Source organism: Saccopteryx bilineata, chromosome 3 (genome assembly GCF_036850765.1).
Source record: "Saccopteryx bilineata isolate mSacBil1 chromosome 3, mSacBil1_pri_phased_curated, whole genome shotgun sequence".
NCBI classification, from domain to species: Eukaryota; Metazoa; Chordata; class Mammalia; order Chiroptera; family Emballonuridae; genus Saccopteryx; species Saccopteryx bilineata.
Genome location: NC_089492.1, coordinates 95,289,139 through 95,307,835, shown reverse-complemented (window position 1 = coordinate 95,307,835; position 18,697 = coordinate 95,289,139). Strand labels below are relative to the sequence as shown.

The 18,697-nt window shown below is 36.7% G+C and overlaps 1 protein-coding gene across 3 annotated transcripts in view; it reads left to right on the top strand.

Annotated features, from left to right (window-relative positions):
* The window catches only part of ATL2 (atlastin GTPase 2), a 58,959-nt gene that overhangs the window by 39,302 nt on the left and 960 nt on the right, over positions 1–18,697 (top strand). For 2 of the 3 annotated variants that reach the window (XM_066266932.1, XM_066266934.1), the window contains exons 3-12: positions 3,413–3,547; positions 4,664–4,768; positions 6,926–6,976; positions 7,291–7,347; positions 8,795–8,887; positions 11,988–12,126; positions 12,888–13,015; positions 14,108–14,164; positions 15,041–15,112; positions 16,183–16,614. In XM_066266932.1, coding sequence (XP_066123029.1) covers positions 3,413–3,547; positions 4,664–4,768; positions 6,926–6,976; positions 7,291–7,347; positions 8,795–8,887; positions 11,988–12,126; positions 12,888–13,015; positions 14,108–14,164; positions 15,041–15,112; positions 16,183–16,614 — 1,269 coding nt within the window. Of the gene's footprint in view, positions 1–3,412; positions 3,548–4,663; positions 4,769–6,925; positions 6,977–7,290; positions 7,348–8,794; positions 8,888–11,987; positions 12,127–12,887; positions 13,016–14,107; positions 14,165–15,040; positions 15,113–16,182; positions 16,615–18,112; positions 18,128–18,218; positions 18,695–18,697 lie in introns of those variants that run through there. The other variant, XM_066266935.1, reaches the window with a different exon arrangement.

Genomic DNA, 18,697 nt, shown 5'->3' with positions numbered 1-18,697 from the left:
AAGTGATGGCTTATGTTTATTAATATTTTGAATACTGAGTCAGCCTGACATCCCTGGAATAAATCCGGCTTAGTTGTGTATAATTCTTTTTATACATTGTTGGATTCAATTTGCTAATATTTTGTTGAGTATTTTTACGTCCATGTTCATTATATAATATATACTGGTCTGTAGTTTTTCTTGATTTTGGTATTAAGATAATGTTGGCCTCATAGCATGTTTTAGGAAGTGTTACCTCTGCTTTTTCCTGGAAGAGCTTCCAGAGAAATGGTGTTAATTCTTCCTTACATGTTTGTAGAATTCACCAGTGAAATTTTTTTTTTAATTTAGAAATTGAATTTAATGTGACATTGGTCCATAGGAGCACATAGGTTTCAAGTATACATTTCTATAGCATGTGAACTATTTATTGAGAAGTTCAAAGTAATTTTTATCCTTTTCTAATTTTTTTTTTTTTTTTTTTGTATTTTTCTGAAGCTGGAAATGGGAGAGACAGACTCCCGCGTGTGCCCGACCGGGATCCACCCAGCACGCCCACCGGGGGAGACGCTCTGCCCACCAGGGGGTGATGCTCTGCCCCTCCGGGGCATCGCTCTGTTGCGACCAGAGCCACTCTAGCGCCTGGGGCAGAGGCCATGGAGCCATCCCCAGCGCCCGGGCCATCTTTGCTCCAGTGGAGCCTCGCTGTGGGAGGGGAAGAGAGAGACAGAGAGGAAGGAGAGGGGGAGGGGTGGAGAAGCAGATGGGCGCTTCTCCTGTGTGCCCTGGCCGGGAATTGAACCCGGGACTTCTGCACGCCAGGCTGACGCTCTACCGCTGAGCCAACTGGCCAGGGCCTTTATCCTTTTCTTTGTGAGAGAGATAGAGACCCCTTGAGGTCAAACTAATGTCCTTTTTAGTTTTGATGAGCTAGGCTCTCCGGTTTACTTTTTAATTGACTTATCAATTTAATGCTTTAAAAATATTTCCAGTACAAAGATGTAACGGTAAAAACGAAGGGTAAACTAAGAAGAGATACATACATGATGCATAACAGTGTTTCTCAGCCACCAGGTGGTTAACTCTTTGTGTACTGGCATGGAATTTCTGGTGCACTGGCACCAGTCTCTGGACTGGCAGCTGAAAACCACTGATATACAGTGTGTCCGTAAAGTCATGGTGCACTTTTGACCAGTCACAGGAAAGCAACAAAAGAAGATAGAAATGTGAAATCTGCACCAAATAAAAGGAAAACCCTTCCAGTTTCTGTAGGAGGATGTGGCAGCATGTGTGCATGCGCAGATGATGACGTAACACTGTGTATACAGCAGAGCAGCCCACGGCCATGCCAGTCAAGATGTGGACGGTACAGAGGAAAGTTCAGTGTGTTCTGTGGCTCACTAAATTCGAATCCGTGACCAAAGTGCAACGTGAATATCGGCGCGTTTATAACAAAGCGCCACCACATAGGAATAACATTACTCGGTGGGATAAGCAGTTGAAGGAAACTGGCAGTTTGGTGGAGAAACTCCGTTCTGTAGGCCATCAGTCAGTGACGAGTCTGTAGAGGCTATACGGGATAGCTACCTAAGGAGCCCTAAAAAATCTGTGCGTGAGCCCACATCGAATTGCACTGAATAGTATGAAACTGGGAGAGTTTTCCTTTTATTTGGTGCAGATTTCACATTTTTATCGTCTTTTGTTGCTTTCCTGTGACTGGTCAAAAGTGCACCATGACTTTACGGACACACTGTATATAGTCATTAGATTTTTTTTTTTAAATTAGATACAAGTTTTTTTTTAAGTTTCTTGTAGGAGGGTAAGGTTAACAAACATGCTAGCCTATGATTTCAGTCATCTATATTTTTTACATTTTATTTTTATTGTTATTTATCATTTGTTGGGGAATGAAATGCCACATGTGAGAGCCTAGAACAGGGTAAGGCATATTGGTAGGTACAGTTTGGTAAACAAAGATGGAGTTTACAGCCCATAATCTCGAGACTCACACAAGAACTGGAGTGCAAAGCCATATAAAGATAACCTCCACAGTGTCAGTAATAGGCTTTAAGAGTTCAGAAAAGTTGAGAGATGAGGGCCTTAAGTTGAAGATATGGAAAGTGAAAAAGAGCCCAAGAGAATTTTGTGAGTGGTAAGATTAATAACCTTCTAGGGATGGGAGTGTTGTGGAATAAAATAATTATAGTTTGAGGTTTAAGGCTGATCTTTTACATTAGGTGATGGTCTAGATAACACTGTTTTCTTCCATGCCTCACCCTTAAATTTGCTTTTTATAAATTGCTTCATTCCTCATTGAGCCTACCTGGACATTTTTTATTCACCCCTAATTTGAGTTTTGTTATCTGTTTTTAACTAGATATCCAAGCTTATTAGAAGTATTTATGAGACAAAGGAATTTTCCCTGTGGGGTAGTTTGAGTAAAGGGTACTTGGGCCTACTTGTTCCTAATGGAACAAGTATACTGAAGTATAGGGATCTTGATATTTGTCAGTTATTCATTTATGTCTCAGATTTAATTTTCTAGATAAATTATCTTATATATTAATTTGAGTTATTTCATAATATTTAATTGTAACAGTTTAGCCTTGTAGTTTTAGCTAAAATATTTTATTGTGGAAAATTTTGAACATACCCCAAAATAGAATAGTATACTGAACCCCGACATACCTGTCAATATTTTACTGGTCTTGTTTCATCTGTCATCTAACCTTCTCTTTTATTCTTTTGCTGTAACATTTGTAAGCAAATGTCAAGTATAGCATTTTACCACAAATACTTGTATATTCAACAGATAAGAACTCTGTTATTATTATTATTAACAACCATAATACCATTATCACACCAAATGATCAACTTTATCCTGATTTAACACCATCTTATATAATACCCACTCTGGGTTCAGATTTCCCTTGGGGATTTAAAAAAGACTTTTACAGTTGGATTGTTTGAATCAGAGTCCAAATAGGTCTCATGGTTATTTTCTTAAAGTTGATATTTTTTTAAAGAGAAAATTAAGACAGTGTGAAAACATTTAATATGACTGAGTCTAAGAGAGCAATACTGTTTTTGACAGTCGTTCTGCCTGGAATTGGTTTTGCTTATCTGTATAAGGGAGGTCAAAATAGATGGAAGCTATTGTTTTTAAACCTTATAGGAAATCTTTCCAAAATAGGGAAAAGTGGTTGCATAGAGAGTGAAAGTGTGAGCAGATCTGAGAAGGTTTGGGTGTGGGAGAGACCATGTCTCTCTAAGACAAACCACCTGCTCTTGTAATTACTTGTGTAATAATGTTCCAGTATACTTTAATCTCGCTGGATTTACGTTCGTTCCTCTGCTGTAAAATGAAGAATGAGTGATTTCTTTTTAGTTCATTTTTGTTGTTTTATTTTGCATTTATGCTTGACTTTAACAGGATTCTCAAAGTTGGGTTGGTGGAAACAATGAACCATTGACTGGCTTTACATGGCGAGGTGGTTGCGAAAGAGAAACAACAGGCATACAAGTCTGGAGCGAAGTGTTTGTCATCGACAGACCTAATGGAACAAAAGTAAAATTCTGTTTATACTCTTTCACTGTGTTTTTCTCCTGTATTCTTTCTTGAGTTATTCTCTGGTATTAAGGGTCAAAACAACACAGAACTATAGGGAGTCTTTGAGTTACGACAGTCTGAACATATGATGTTTTGAGTTTACGAAACTCCCATAAAAACTTAAAAAAATCGACACGTGTGTTTTGGCTTATACCATTAGCGTTGCACCTTTTTTTACAATTATTTTTTGTCATATTTTTGTTACTACAGCACAGTGTACAGAATAGTATATTTATGTCCTTTTCCTTTTTCTGTGCCTTTTCTGTGTTTTTATGTTCTAGATTATGATTTTACAACTGTGCTAGGATAGGTAAGTGACTTAGGCTAGGGCAGGGGTCTCAAACTCAACTCAGCATGTGGGCCACAGAGCAAGATCACAGCCGTTCGGCGAGCCGCACTAGGTCTACAAAAGGCAACTGTTACGCAACACTTTTCTCACTGCAGTTGAAAACAAAAAAAAATCAGTACAACAAGCACAATCGTACATGCAGTTTACTCAGTGTCACAAAACGACCAGAAACTGTAGTTCGCATCACAACTGCTGTTAACTAAGCTAATATCTAGCTAGGATGCTAGAGAAATGAAAAATACAAGTAGGCCCCTAGGCTTGCTTAATTTTATCCAAAATATTTTGAACTTCGTGGATTAGTCTGCGGGCCGCACAAAATTGTTTGGCGGGCCGCGAGTTTGAGACCCCCTGGGCTAGGGTGTGTTTCAACTTACACCAAAATTTGGGTTATGTCACTATCATAGGAATGGAACTGTGTCGTAACCTGAAGATTCCCTAAATATTTGATATCTTTAACATACAGTGTGGGGGGAAAATAGGTTTACATTTGTTATATTAAATAATACAATAATTAATGAATAATAAGTCACAAGAATAAACTCTGTGACTTGTATACTCTCAGCTGGAAACCTACTTTTTATATATGGATTATTATGTCAAAATCTGAGATATTTAACTTAGAGTGCTTTTACTGACTTAATTACTGATTTTCACATTTATTTGATATTTGATATTTTTAGTCACTATGGTGAATAGTTTACTTTTTAAAATTTTTACATTTTTAGGTGGCTGTGCTACTAATGGATACTCAGGGTGCCTTTGATAGCCAGTCAACTATCAAAGACTGTGCAACAGTGTTTGCTCTGAGCACGATGACTAGCTCAGTCCAGGTGAGACGAGATGCTGTGGTGTGATTAGTTCAGATAAACCTAATACCTTTGCTCTTCCTCAAAATGCCTTTTGATTGAAGAAAAAAGGATTAAAATTAGAGCTGTTTACATTTAATGCTTTGAGTGCTTAACTTACCAAGGAAGAAGAAACCAATAGTCAAAGCCTTTGGTTTTTCATCATAGCATGTAATGCTTTTATTTTTTAAAGGAAAAGTTACTAATGCATGTCATCCTAAATTGGATTTAGTCATATGATTGCCAGATATGTACTCCTGCTGACATAAGAAATGTTTCTTTTCTTGATAGGTCATAGGTGATACTGTCACAGTGTGTTGGGATTTTTCTATGCTTTCCAGTAATATCAGGAACATGTGATCAGTCTCTGAGTTCCCCATTTCCATCCTTCCTCAATTTCAAGTATCTTGTTTTAGAGTGGAAAGAAGTAGTTTTGGATATTATGAGATAAAAGAGGAGTACTTTTTAGCCTGGCTTCTGTTTATTATAGGGCTAGGGGTATCTGTCACTGTCATCTACTGGGAACTCTCAAAATTTCTCTTTTCCATTTTGTTCAACCTTTTTTTTTCTGTGATCTTGCAAGGTGGCAGAATTGCCAATCCCTTATGGTAAGCAGAAGCCACATTTTTGTGTTTTATCACATTATAGCACTTTAGGTTAGCTGGCTTGTGGAGTGCTCTTTCCTTGGTGTTCTTTTGTTTATTTGTTCAACTTTATGGTAGAAGAAGGTCTGGTTTTAGATAAGCAGTTACAGCCACTTTTCCATTTTCTAATCTGTAAAATGAGGATTTTACCCTCTTGCCTGTCTCACATGTGGTGGTTATGTGCAGTCAGATGTGAGATCTCAGTGAAATAATGCATAAGAAAGTGCTCTATAAACTATTAATAATCAAGAAGATTAAAGCTGTTGCTTTCTTCCTGATCTTTGAGGCTAGATTTCTCACCTTTATAAGTTATCTGGCTGATAGATCAGTGACAGATTAATCCTCTTGTCATTTATTCTTTCAACAAATAATCATTGAGCGCATCTACTAAGGACTAACGATCTAAACAAACAGATCCTCTCTCTCATTGCTATTTGCAACCTGACTCTGACAATGAAAGGATCTGGACCTCTTATCTAAAAGCTAGGGCCCATGTGGGTAAAAATAGGTTGTTCGTGTGTTCAGTTTTAAGTTTAATCACTTCATTCATTAATTATTTTTTAAGTACTGTACTGTGTTTAGAGTTAATCAGCTGAGAATATTATTTTAATTTTGCTGACCTATATTGGCTCTTTATATTCTTGACCTCCAAGTGATTCAGCTAGATTATCACTCATTTGCTGTGAGAACAAATTGTTCTCTCTTTGAGTAACCCTAATTTCTTAGATATAAGCTATTTCTTAGTAGAGGTGACATCTTTGGACATACATTTTTCTTCTGTGGTGGTCTAGGTCACTTTTTAAAGACCTGAGTCAAAAGGACTGGACCTAGTGAATCTTTTCTCCAATTTTGCTTCCTTGAGAGTTCTTAGACCATTATCAATTCTGATCTCTGCCTTGAAGACGCCTAAAAATTTTAGAAAGAGTACGAGTGCCACCTAGTGTTATTTTTTCAGTTACCACAGGTTGGTAAAATTTTCATGTTAAATTATTTAGACAGATGAGTTTATTTAAGTTAAAAGAGAACCATGCTGGGATTGATGGTTATTGAGACACCCAGTGAATAACTATATATAAACTATATACTATGATTGTATCAGGGAGGAATTTATTTATGTAGAACTATGCTCCTTACATTCACTGACTTAGGAAAATAATTGTGGAAACAATATTTACTTTTAAAAAATGACCTTTTCATAACATTAAAGTAATCTTGAGAAACTTACTGCATAATGCACCTTATTTTAGTGTGCTGCTTTTTAGACAACATTTGTTTGTATTCATGATTTTTACAGATTATCAGCACTGCTTCCCTCTTAATGTTTTATCCTGACAATTAGGAAAAAGAATATCCTTTTCAAGTGCCACTGTTTAAGTTAGTGGCTAAGTGATTCATTTGTGCTGAAGTAAAAATTAACCTTCGTTTCCACAAGTAAAGCTATGCACAACTAGGTATTCAGAATAAAACACCAATGAAAACAAAGTTTTGTTTTAAACAGGTATATAATTTGTCTCAGAATATTCAAGAAGATGATCTTCAGCACTTGCAAGTATGTATGTCTTAAAGAGTGTTTGCCAAATTATTGGAAATTTAATTTCTACTTTATTGTAACTTTACCCTATTACATTGTAAGAAGATTGAATATTCTATGCTTTTAAACTGATGTATGACTTAACTTCTTATTCATTAAACTTTTATTAATTAAATTTTAATATATACCCAGTCTGTTAGAAAATTAAATATATGGCTTACAAGTGATTTTAAAGACTATGAATGACATCTAGTGGTCTGATACAGAACATTTTACAGATGTCTTCTTTCAGTCTCTTTGGAAGCATTATTTTAAATAACTTGATTTAATAGTTATTTACAGAGTACGGCAGACTTGCAATGGAAGAAATCTACCAGAAACCATTTCAGGTAAATAAATATTTTAACATTTTTTAAAAGTTACCTATGAATAGCTATGAAGCTGTACCTCATCTTGTAATTGAAAACATGAAGAAGATATTAATTGCAACAAACTCATTTTTAGTAATAGATTCAGCAGAGTTGATACTAAATTGGTAATGTTATTACCAATTTATCAGTTGTAGGCTAACTGGATAGGAAATAGAACAAATGACTATAGATTGAGTCTTAGTACTTTTAATTAGCTTAATAGGTTAATAATGTTTCTCTTAATTAGATGTTATTTAATTCCAAAACTTATGACAGTCATTTAAGTTTCTTTTAACATGATAAACTACCACAGAATATTAAAGGTTTCTTTTGTGGGGTGTATTACAACACAAATGTTTAAGTTCTGTCATTATTTATTTGGTTTCATATAGAATTTATTTTGTCTCTCCTCCCTTCTCCAGCTCTTATATCCCCATGTTTTTAAATGCTTAATATAGAATATTAAGTGAGAAATTAACCCGGGTGGAGTTACTATAGAAGCGTTTGCTTTACTTGCTTCTTTGGTGCCCTTTCATGACAGGCTAAAAACTAAGCTAGTTTGTAAGTTGACATTAGAATGTTTGGCCAGGTGTGCTGCTGTAGGTGAGAAGACTCCACACACTCCACTTCGTGTGCTCACCAGTATGTGGTGAAGTCCTTCCAGTCCTTCCTGTGTGATGGCATTATGGTGGTTCTTAGTGTTAGTGGGTTTACACTGACCCTGCCTCAGGTGATCACTTTTATGAAATATCTGAGCAGGTTATAACTTCATTTTTGTACTATATATGTATGAAATACACCCTATTTGTCCTGTTTCATTTTTTTCTGAACTGGGATAATTTTGCCACCAAGGGGACATTTACCCATGTCTGGAGGCATTTTTGGTTATCACATTTGGGGGGGAGGGGTGTTCTTGCTACTAGCATCTAGTGCAGAGAGGCCAGAAATGCTGTTTAGCATCCTACAATGCACAGAACAGTTGTGCACAACTAAGAATTATTTGTCCCAAAATGCCAATAGTGTTGAGATTGAGAAAGCTAATCATTATGAATAAAAAATTGTGTGAAAATAATTAGTTGGTCTAGAATTAGGTTAGCTGGTCTTTTAGTTAAACAGCTTTGACTTAATATTATGATCTATATGTCCCTATGTACCTTTTGTTCATTTAAAATATTCTGTATTGTTGCTGTGGTGACTCTATACATAGCGAGATTCTCAAATGGAGACAATTGCTTAGTATAAAGGCTGGGAGTGTTGGCTTAGGTTGGCCCTTGATATGACTATGACTATGAGTAGTATTAACCATTTTGTTACTATAACTTTTGATAAGGATTGTTTAGGGGAATAAGGGAAGCTTCAGTTGTTAAAGTGGTGACTTTTTTGAAAATTTGTTTAAGAAATGATTTCTTTTTTTCCCCTTGTATAGACGTTAATGTTTTTGATTCGAGATTGGAGTTATCCTTATGAACATTCATATGGTTTGGAAGGTGGAAAACAATTCCTTGAAAAGAGATTGCAGGTAAGCCCCGTTTCTTAGAGAGGAGAGCACACATGCCAAGCCAGGTGAGGGAGCGGCTGCCTGGACCACTCTAGGTGCTGTTGGAATAAACTGAGTATCCCAGGTTAGCCCAGATGGCTCCACATGTAATTGATGAAAAGAGGACCATGACCACAAATAGAAATTAAGGAACAAATATTTCTTGTCAGAGTCAACTTCCCCTTAGTAAATCAATATTCAAAGGATAAAAGTTTGAGGGAGACTAACTCTTTGACCCACTTAGATTGCATGCATGTCCCTTTCCGGCCCAGCTGAGCTTCTGAATATATGGGACAGCCTGGATAATAGAGTGTGTCTACATTGAGCAAAGAGGATTGAGGCCCTCTCTCCACGGAGTACTTTTCTCAGAATGAGAGTATATAGAGCTGGAAAAGGGATCTTAAATATCATCTAGTTCAGGCCCTGGCCGGTTGGCTCAGCGGTAGAGCGTTGGCCTAGCGTGCGGAGGACCCGGGTTCGATTCCCGGCCAGGGCACACAGGAGAAGCGCCCATTTGCTTCTCCACTCCTCTGCCACGCTTTCCCTCCCTGTCTCTCTCTTCCCCTCCCGCAGCCGAGGCTCCATTGGAGCAAAGATGGCCCGGGCGCTGGGGATGGCTCTGTGGCCTCTGCCCCAGGCGCTGGAGTGGCTCTGGTCGCAACATGGTGACGCCCAGGATGGGCAGAGCATCGCCCCCTGGTGGACAGAGCCTCGCCCCTAGTGGGCGTGCCGGGTGGATCCCGGTCGGGCGCATGCGGGAGTCTGTCTGACTGTCTCTCCCTATTTCCAGCTTCAGAAAAATGAAGAAAAAAAAAAAAAAAGAGAAAAAAAATAAAAGCTACATTTAAAAAAAAAAAATATATCATCTAGTTCAGCTTTTTGTGTACACACACATACACACACCAAAATTGGAACCCAGAAAGTGACTTGCCTTTGGTCACTTAACTAATTATTGAAGACTGGCCTGAACCCAGATATCCAGGCTCCTGTCCCATGCATAATATCCCACCGAGGCACTCCTGGAGAGTAACCTCGCCAACAGGATCCTTATTCCTAAAGATACCCTCCCACAGAATTACTTGGGAAATCCTAATGTCAGATACTATCCATCTACTCATATACACAGAAGATACATATAGGTCCCTTAATTCATAAGTAGGAGGGTTCTTTCTTTTGGTTAATAAAATTTTCTCTGCCTGTGTGATGACACGTTTAGTTTTTCAACTACATTCAAAAACTTTGGGTACAGTATAGTTTTCTTATTCCTAAAATGAGATTAAAACCAGTTCCTCAGTCTTAGATTATTTGAAAGGTATTTTCAGATCCTACTGTTGAAGATCATTTTAGTCATCAAGAGCTTTCTCTGGTTTGTTCAGAAGAAATGAACACTCAGCACATTAGACGTACTACCTAAACTCAGAATTACTTCAAAGCCAGGAAGGATTTTTTTTTTTTAATTATACAAGTTTCAGGTGCACAAATCCACATTATCTGTATACTGTATTGTGTTCACCACACCAAGTTTTAATTTTTTATTTTATTTATTTTTACAGGGACAGAGAGAGTCAGAGAGGGACAGATAGGGGCAGACAGACAGGAACAGAGAGAGATGAGAAGCATCGATCATCAGTTTTTCGTTGCAAGACCTTAGTTGTTCATTGATTGCTTTCTCATATGTGCCCTGACTGTGGGCCTTCAGCAGACCGAGTAACCCCTTGCTCGAACCAGCGACCTTGAGTCCAAGCTGGTGAGCTTTTGCTCAAATCAGATGAGCCCGCGCTCAAGCTGGTGACCTCGCGGTCTCGAACCTGGGTCCTCTGCATCCCAGTCCGACACTCTATCCACTGCGCCACCGCCTGGTCAGGCCCAAGAACGATTTTTAATGTCATAGTGAAGTGACATAGAAAAGTGCTCAAATTATAAGTGTACAGCTTGGTGAATTTGTATAAATTAAACATAGCCATGTAACCAGCATCCAGAAACACTCACCTCAGTCCACTGACCACCCCCCTACACCCTCGACTACTACCCTGACCTCTAATAGGCTTTGTTTTGTACTTCTTTATAAAGGACCTATACACAGTATGTGTTTGCTTGTGTCTAGCTCAGGGGTCTCAAACTCGGGCCTGTGGGCCGCATGCGGCCCGCCCACCAATTTTGTGCTGCCCGCAGACTGGCCCGCAGATTAATCCACGAAGTTTGATTAGTCTGCGGGCCGCACAAAATTGGTGGGCGGGCCACATGCGGCCCGCGGAGTTTGAGACCCCTGGTCTAGCTTCTTTTGCCCAGTACTATGTTTCTGAGATGAATCCATATTGTTGCATGTAGTTTAATTCATTTATTCTCATTGCTCTACAGTATTCCAATGTATAAATAGACAACGATTTTTCAGTTCTACTCTTGATGGAAAGTTAGGTAGTTTCCAGATTTTGTTTATTATGAATGGTGTGTGTTTGGTATGTTTTTAGAAAGATTCTTGAGAAAAGTCTTTGGAAGAGTAAATGTGATACATTGGGATAAGTAGCTATTAAAAATCTAAAGTTAAGCTTTTCTTCCAGAAATTACCTAGCAATCTCTTAAACACTGATAAATAGTATTAATCATGTATAATCATTGCACATTAGGGCTGAAATTCAAACAAATTTCTAAGATTCTCTGGACTGTACTGGAGTGGATCACCTTAGCTATTATGTGCTTGGCGGCTGAGTTTTATATTTGTAGGCAGGTTAATACTATACTTTGCTTTTTGCTATTATAAGTACTTTAAAAGCTTTTTTATAAGGCAAATTTATTACCTGATTTGTAAATCAATCATGAACTTAATATTTTGGTGTTAGATATTATTATTTTTTATTTTTTTATGTCCTTGGCAGCTAACATAGGAGAAAAAACATCTTTTCTGGTTTAAGACAAAGTGGGGTCTTACCAAAGTGGTCAGAAATGGGTCTTTAGTAAAATTTTATATTGTCAAACACCTATCTGAAATAGCATCTGAGTGAAGTGTGCGTGCTATGAGTATGCGTGTTTTCTTAAACAACAATTTTTTTCCTATTGCGTCCTCACTGTCTCCTTCTGCCCTCAGGTAAAGCAAAACCAACATGAAGAGCTACAGAATGTAAGGAAGCACATTCACAATTGTTTCTCAAATCTTGGTTGCTTCCTTTTACCACATCCTGGTCTTAAAGTTGCAACTAATCCTAATTTTGATGGGAGATTGAAAGGTGGGAATTCCCATTCTTGCTAAAATCAGAACTTATTTTTTTAGGGGCTGAAAGTTTTTAAAAAATACTTGGTTCCTTAAATTTTGTGTGGTAAACTGGAGGACATTTTGATGCATTGTTAATGATGTGGTTGTAATGCTCTGTGTAGTCCTTCCAGCTTTCTGCTGTGTTTTTTGGAAACAACTAGCATATTGATTAACATTTTATAATATCATCTGTGGCTCAGCACTGATGTCCTAAAGATCCTGAAGGCTAAGAACATTTCAGTATTTCATCTAATTACTTTCTGCTAAAAAGCTTTACCAGTCTATTTTATTGATGCAATCAGATTTACGCCTGTTTCAGAGGTGATAATGTAATTTTTTATGTTTCTTTTTGGATTATTGAGAATGATGGTAAAAGGCTTGAAGATGGATAAAACTTTTACAATGTAGCTGGAGAAAACAAAACCTAATATTAAAATTTAGTACAATTTTGTGAATGGTTTGCCTTCTGAAAGGAATAGTTTAGTTAATGTGGAATTTGTTTGGGTAGTCTGTTTTATTATTTGAGCTGAAAGAATTCTTGGGGAATGAGGGGAAGTGGAGGGGATTATATTCTTTTCTAGGAGATAATGACATGTTTAGATGAGTTTTTAAAATGAATCTACTTAAGTAATACTGTGAACACTTCATGAAATAGTATTTTATAAACTCTTAACAGTGAGGAGGTTTTTTGTTTTTTTTTTTTACTAATGTGTTGATTAATTGCATGTCCACTAGATATTGATGAAGACTTTAAACGACAGCTTCGAAATCTGGTTCCGTTGCTACTTGCCCCTGAAAATTTGGTAGAAAAAGAGATAAGTGGATCTAAAGTCACTTGTAGAGATCTTGTAGAATACTTTAAGGTAGGAAAACTCACACATTAAATTACTTTAAGTTAAACCTGTAGCTGACTTAAAATTCATCTATATGTATACAAGAAATTTATTTTTTTTAAAAAGTAATATTTATAATTTATTTTTCTGCCTTGAATTGGATGTATCATAATTTAGGGATATTTATGATTCTAGCAAACAACTTGCATCTTCTAGACAGTGATTTTGTTTAAAGAATTACTCTGACTGTCCTCCAGCTCTGACATGGAGAGACCCTTTCACCATATTATTGTACTACCATGCTGTCATCTGTGAATGGGAACAGAGTGGGAGCAGAATTCTCTATCTTGAGTGCTCACAAAAGCCTTCTCTCAGAGGTCTCAGGACTTGATAAGAGCAGCTGAAAGTATCAAAACTTGTTTCTGAGCTCGAATAAATTATTCATATATTTTTCTCTGCTCTTTTCTAGTCTTTTGTAGTTTGATAGCTAAAATAAGACCATTGTAGAGGGTTGTAGTTATTCGTAGTAGTTATGGACAAGTGGAAGGGAAAACATAGTAACTAAGTGTATTTTTGGTCATTTTATGGATACTTCGTTATTTTTATGCATATTATCTTTGTTTAGTTATGAATTAAGTTAGAGTCAGTAGAAAATTGAGATGAAAGATTTCTATTTGGACTTGCTACAAACTCATCTTGCCTTCTTACTCTTAAACCACAATTATATAATTCTTTTTCTTAAAGTGAAATGTAATTTAAGCTGGTCAAAGTAAAATACTGAATTATAGTGTTTTCTAATATATTTAATTGAAACATTGGCAATAGGAGAGAATTATGGCTTTCTTTTCATAAAGTAGATGGCATTTTATATGTAACTTAAAATATGAGATACAACTTATATGTAAATTTGGAATTATATTTAGAAATATTTCTCTAGGATATTATTTAGCAACATATATAGTAATGTTGAACATAGGGTTGGAGTGAGATTGAATGATTTTTAAGACCTTGACTTTCCATTTAATAGTGTAAATAGTTGTTTTAGTTAATAAATTTTTTTCTTTGAGATTGTAGAGCCAAATTGCATAACCTACCAATATAATGAGTCTTCTGTATTTTTAGGCTTACATTAAAATTTATCAAGGAGAAGAACTTCCACATCCAAAGTCCATGCTTCAGGTAGTGTGTGCTTTGTACATGTGTTTGTTTATAAAGGAGAAAACAAATCCTTGCTTTAGAGATAAGTGGTAGAAATGGTGTGGTGCTTCTTTGCATGTACATACATTTTAGATATTTAAGGCAGTACATGTCACGAGGTCTTGAAAGTTTTTATAAGATTTGGGGGGGGGGGTAACGACAGATTGCAGACCTTGTGCAGTACACAATTATGCTACCAGAAATAAGAACCCTCAGTACCTTCTTCTTTTCAATTTTTCAGAAAGTGTAGGAAAATTTCTGTCGCAGAAGATAACTTAAAATGCCTCTTGAATCAAGTTTTTCCTTTTCTCTGAGTCTTTGACAATGAAATGTTGTATGTGCTATTTTCTCTTTGTATTAATGATTTAGAGCTGCTTCCAATGCTATCTTGGGCAATTTCTCAGTTTTATAGTGGATTAAACAGCCTTTTCTTATAAAACTTGCCCAATAAGCAGTTCTGTGCATTTCAAAATGTGCCTGTGTAATACTGATTATGAGAGAGGCAACCATATGGGTAATACTTGATTCTTTATTTCTGGAGACTTGACACATTTTGGGGGTTGTATCTTTTTAATTCTCTATAATTTCCTGAGCATATGTGGTATGAGTTTTTCTATAAACCCATTTTAACAAACCTAAGAAAAACATAATTAGGCAGACAGTCCTGTTAGAAGCAATTACTATGCCCTTTATCCTGGGGGGTTCCCTTCTACTGAAAAGGAAAACTGGAAATTGGTAATATTTTCTCTGGTTTATTTTTAGACTTGTTCATTGTGTATAACTTTCTGTGTTAATCAGAATTTATGGAATCATCAGATTTTTTTGCATTAAATTGGCATATATTATTTTATTTTTTAGGCAACAGCTGAAGCTAATAATCTTGCTGCAGTAGCAGGAGCAAGAGAGATTTATTGTAAAAGTATGGAACAGGTTTGTAACTAAAATTTAAATTTGACACTATAGTGATATAGAAGATTTTTTTTTTTTTTTTTTTTGTATTTTTCTGAAGTTGGAAATGGGGAGGCAGTCAGACAGACTCCCGCATGCGCCTGACCGGGATCCACCCGGCATACCCACCAGGGGACGATGCTCTGCCCATCTGGGGCATTGATCTGTTGCAACCAGGGCCATTCTAGCGCCTGAGGCAGAGGCCATGGAGCCATCCTCTGTGCCCGGGCCAACTTTGCTCCAATGGAGCCTCGGCTGTAGGAGGGGAAGAGAGAGACAGAGAGGAAGGAGAGGGGGAGGGGTGGAGAAGCAGGTGGGCGCTTCTCCTCTGTGCCCTGGCGGGAATCGAACCCAGGACTCCTGCATGCCAGGCTGATGCTCTACCACTGAGCCAACCGGCCAGGGCTGAGACAGAAGATTTTTACTTAAAATAGTTGAAATAGTTTGTACTCCTTTTGTATTGTTATGTTACATCTTTTCCTAATTCCCTTTTATCATCTTGCGGGGAATAAACTAAGAAAAAAATTCACAAAGAGTGCAGGATGTGGGTGGTAAGTTATTACATAAACCATACTGAAATATTTCTGACACATGATTCAGAGTGCTCTTTATTAGTAGCTTCTGATGTTAATATAGCTTAGGGACAGCAGCAATTTCTGTGCTAAGCTTGCTAAATTGAGCATTAAAGGAGCTTTTTTTATTACCTTTTGCCACACACTCATGCTAGCAGTCTTTTGTACTCTTACGGTATATTGGGGGTCAAGTGAAGTCAGGTACAAATTGCAGTGTAATTTTTTGTCTTTACTAGTCATATTTTATTACTCATGTTTTTATTAGTCATATTTGGAAAACTTATTTGGCCTGCGTCACTTAAACATTACAGGTTATAAATAAATAGGTTATGGTTACATGTGAGGTATTATGAACAAGTTTAAAACTAACAACCATGTAGGTGGTTTAACTTTTTGAGACTAAACATGCGGAGAAAGGAACTTTCAGGTGTGAGTTATTTCTATGTTATAATCTGTTGTGCTGTCACTGTGTCTGTACAGGTATGTGGTGGGGACAAGCCTTACATTGCACCTTCAGATCTGGAGCGAAAACACCTGGACCTCAAGGATGTAGCAATTAAACAGTTTCGTTCAGTAAAAAAAATGGGTGGAGATGAATTCTGCCGGCGATATCAGGACCAGCTTGAGGCTGAAATCGAAGAAACCTATGCAAATTTTATAAAGCACAATGATGGCAAAAATATCTTCTATGCTGCTCGAACCCCTGCCACACTGTTTGCAGTCATGTTTGCTATGTATATAATCTCAGGACTGACTGGCTTCATTGGCCTAAACTCTATAGCCGTCTTATGTAACCTGATCATGGGGTTGGCACTGACATCTCTTTGTACTTGGGCATATGTTAAATACTCTGGGGAGTTCAGAGAGATTGGAACAATGATTGATCAGATTGCTGAAACACTATGGGAACAGGTTGGTATCTATCTTTTGGTTTTTGAGTGACTAATCTCATCCCTTTGACTCCCCCTTTACCCCACACAGTATTTGCACACCGACCTTTTCCTTTATATGAAGAGTGTCAAAAGGATTTTTCTGTTTTGTTTGGATGTATAATCTGAATATAAACTGTGAACAAGAGAGTTTTTTTCTTTAAAGCCATAGAGTGTTTTGGTTGGCTTAAATATGTAATATCCTTTGGACAGATTCTTAATCATAGGTCTGACTACCAAACAATGGGCAGGGCAAGTCTAAGGATTTCTTCCTTTAGGAAAAGAAAATATAGCTGGTGAAAGAGTTATGAAGGTAAGGAAAAGCAGTTTGGAAGTTCAGTGCTTTAGGAAAGCAAAAGAAGTTTCTTACTAATATTAGCAAGAAGCAATGCAAGTTTATATTCCAGGAAAAATATTAGATGGTATTCGGGTCTTTGTTGCCCTCCGTGAAGATAGCTATTTACTGATGTACGACAAGGAACAATCCAATAGGGATTTTTACACCACAGAAATTTTGTTTGACCTCTGTACTATGGAAATACTAATGAACAAAAAACAAAGCACTACAGGAAACCAACTCTTAATCAAAATCTTTTACTTCAACCAGAATTCACATCATAAAATTTCACTTCAAACCAGGAATCAAAGTCGAGCCTGACAAGTATCTACTAAGGAAAGCCATGTTGTATTTTGGTCAACTGTGTGTTGGAATTGCCTGTGTACAGAAAATTCCATTTAAGGATGTTGTCATTAAAATAATCATCATGAAATACTTGAGCATCATGTCCAGGACCAGAGTGAAAGCTACAGTTATTACTGATGGACAGTAAAGTAGGCATTTTCAGATACTGTTTCTGGGCCGATGAAGTATTGGGCTTATTTGAAGATCTAGAATATATGCAGGTCCATGTTGGTTTTGGCTTTAAATTCAAAGACTGAAGAAGTAAACCATTTTTTGAAGAAAGTTGATTGGATGTTGACTTTTCTTATAATAATATCATTATTTTATAAAGTGATCCACTATATCAATTGGGATTTTATCTTTGTTTCAGAGAAATTCATTTTTATTCAGATCTGATTTAGAAGCTTATGTTTGTATATTTGCAAATTTAAATTTTTATCTCAAAACTCTCACTTCACATTCCTTTGATACTAGACTAATAGAAGATGTATTAAAAGTTACTGCAACCTCACTTTTCAAAAAAGTATTATTCACTTTAAAATTTTGGACCATTCCTAATTTTCTGCAGCATGAATTTCAATAATTGTACAATGTCTTCATTTGAAAACCAATCATCTGTTCGGCATTGACTCTAGAATTTTAGAGGTGCCATTACAAAACAGTTAAATGGAAGAATCTAAAATGTCTGAAATTATTTTCAGTGTAGTTGAGGTAAGGTGATCACTAGTCAGAGAAGGTCTGTGCTGTGTCAACAAACCTTGTCTAAATATTTTTGCATTTCTCTTTTCTTTTGCTTCAGAGGAGTCCCAGGAAGGTGAGAAACCTACAAAGTCTCAAATTCTTGTAGTCTTAATAAATTCAAGGCACTCTGAGTCATTCTCCTAACAAATCACTCCATGTTTTAGGTGTTTTCCAAACTGTTTGAAGTTACTAGACGTCGCATGGTTCATCGTGCTCTTTCATCAGCACAGCGACAGAGACTGTCATCCAACAATAACAAGAAGAAAAATTAGACAGTATTTTAAACTTTTTTCTCTATCTGAAGTGTTCACACTTATACATGTAGGACAATAAGCAGGACCGTCTGGGCCGGTCTGCATAAATGCTGTATACATACCAGATTTGATGCTGCATATAGGGTATGGAATTGCACATCCATCTCATAGGAATTGTAAATGGTTTGAATAAGGAAAGTGATTTTTGTTGCTTTATAAAATGTCTAACTGCATTATTTGTAGCATCATAACTTTTTTTTTTTGGGAGAAGCATCTTTTTATTTCCACATTCCTGGTTATTTTCTTCATTACTTTGAATTGAATTTTTATATCTATTTTTATATGTAACTCTTTTTTTACCTCATGTTTTTATTTGTTTTGCACATTTC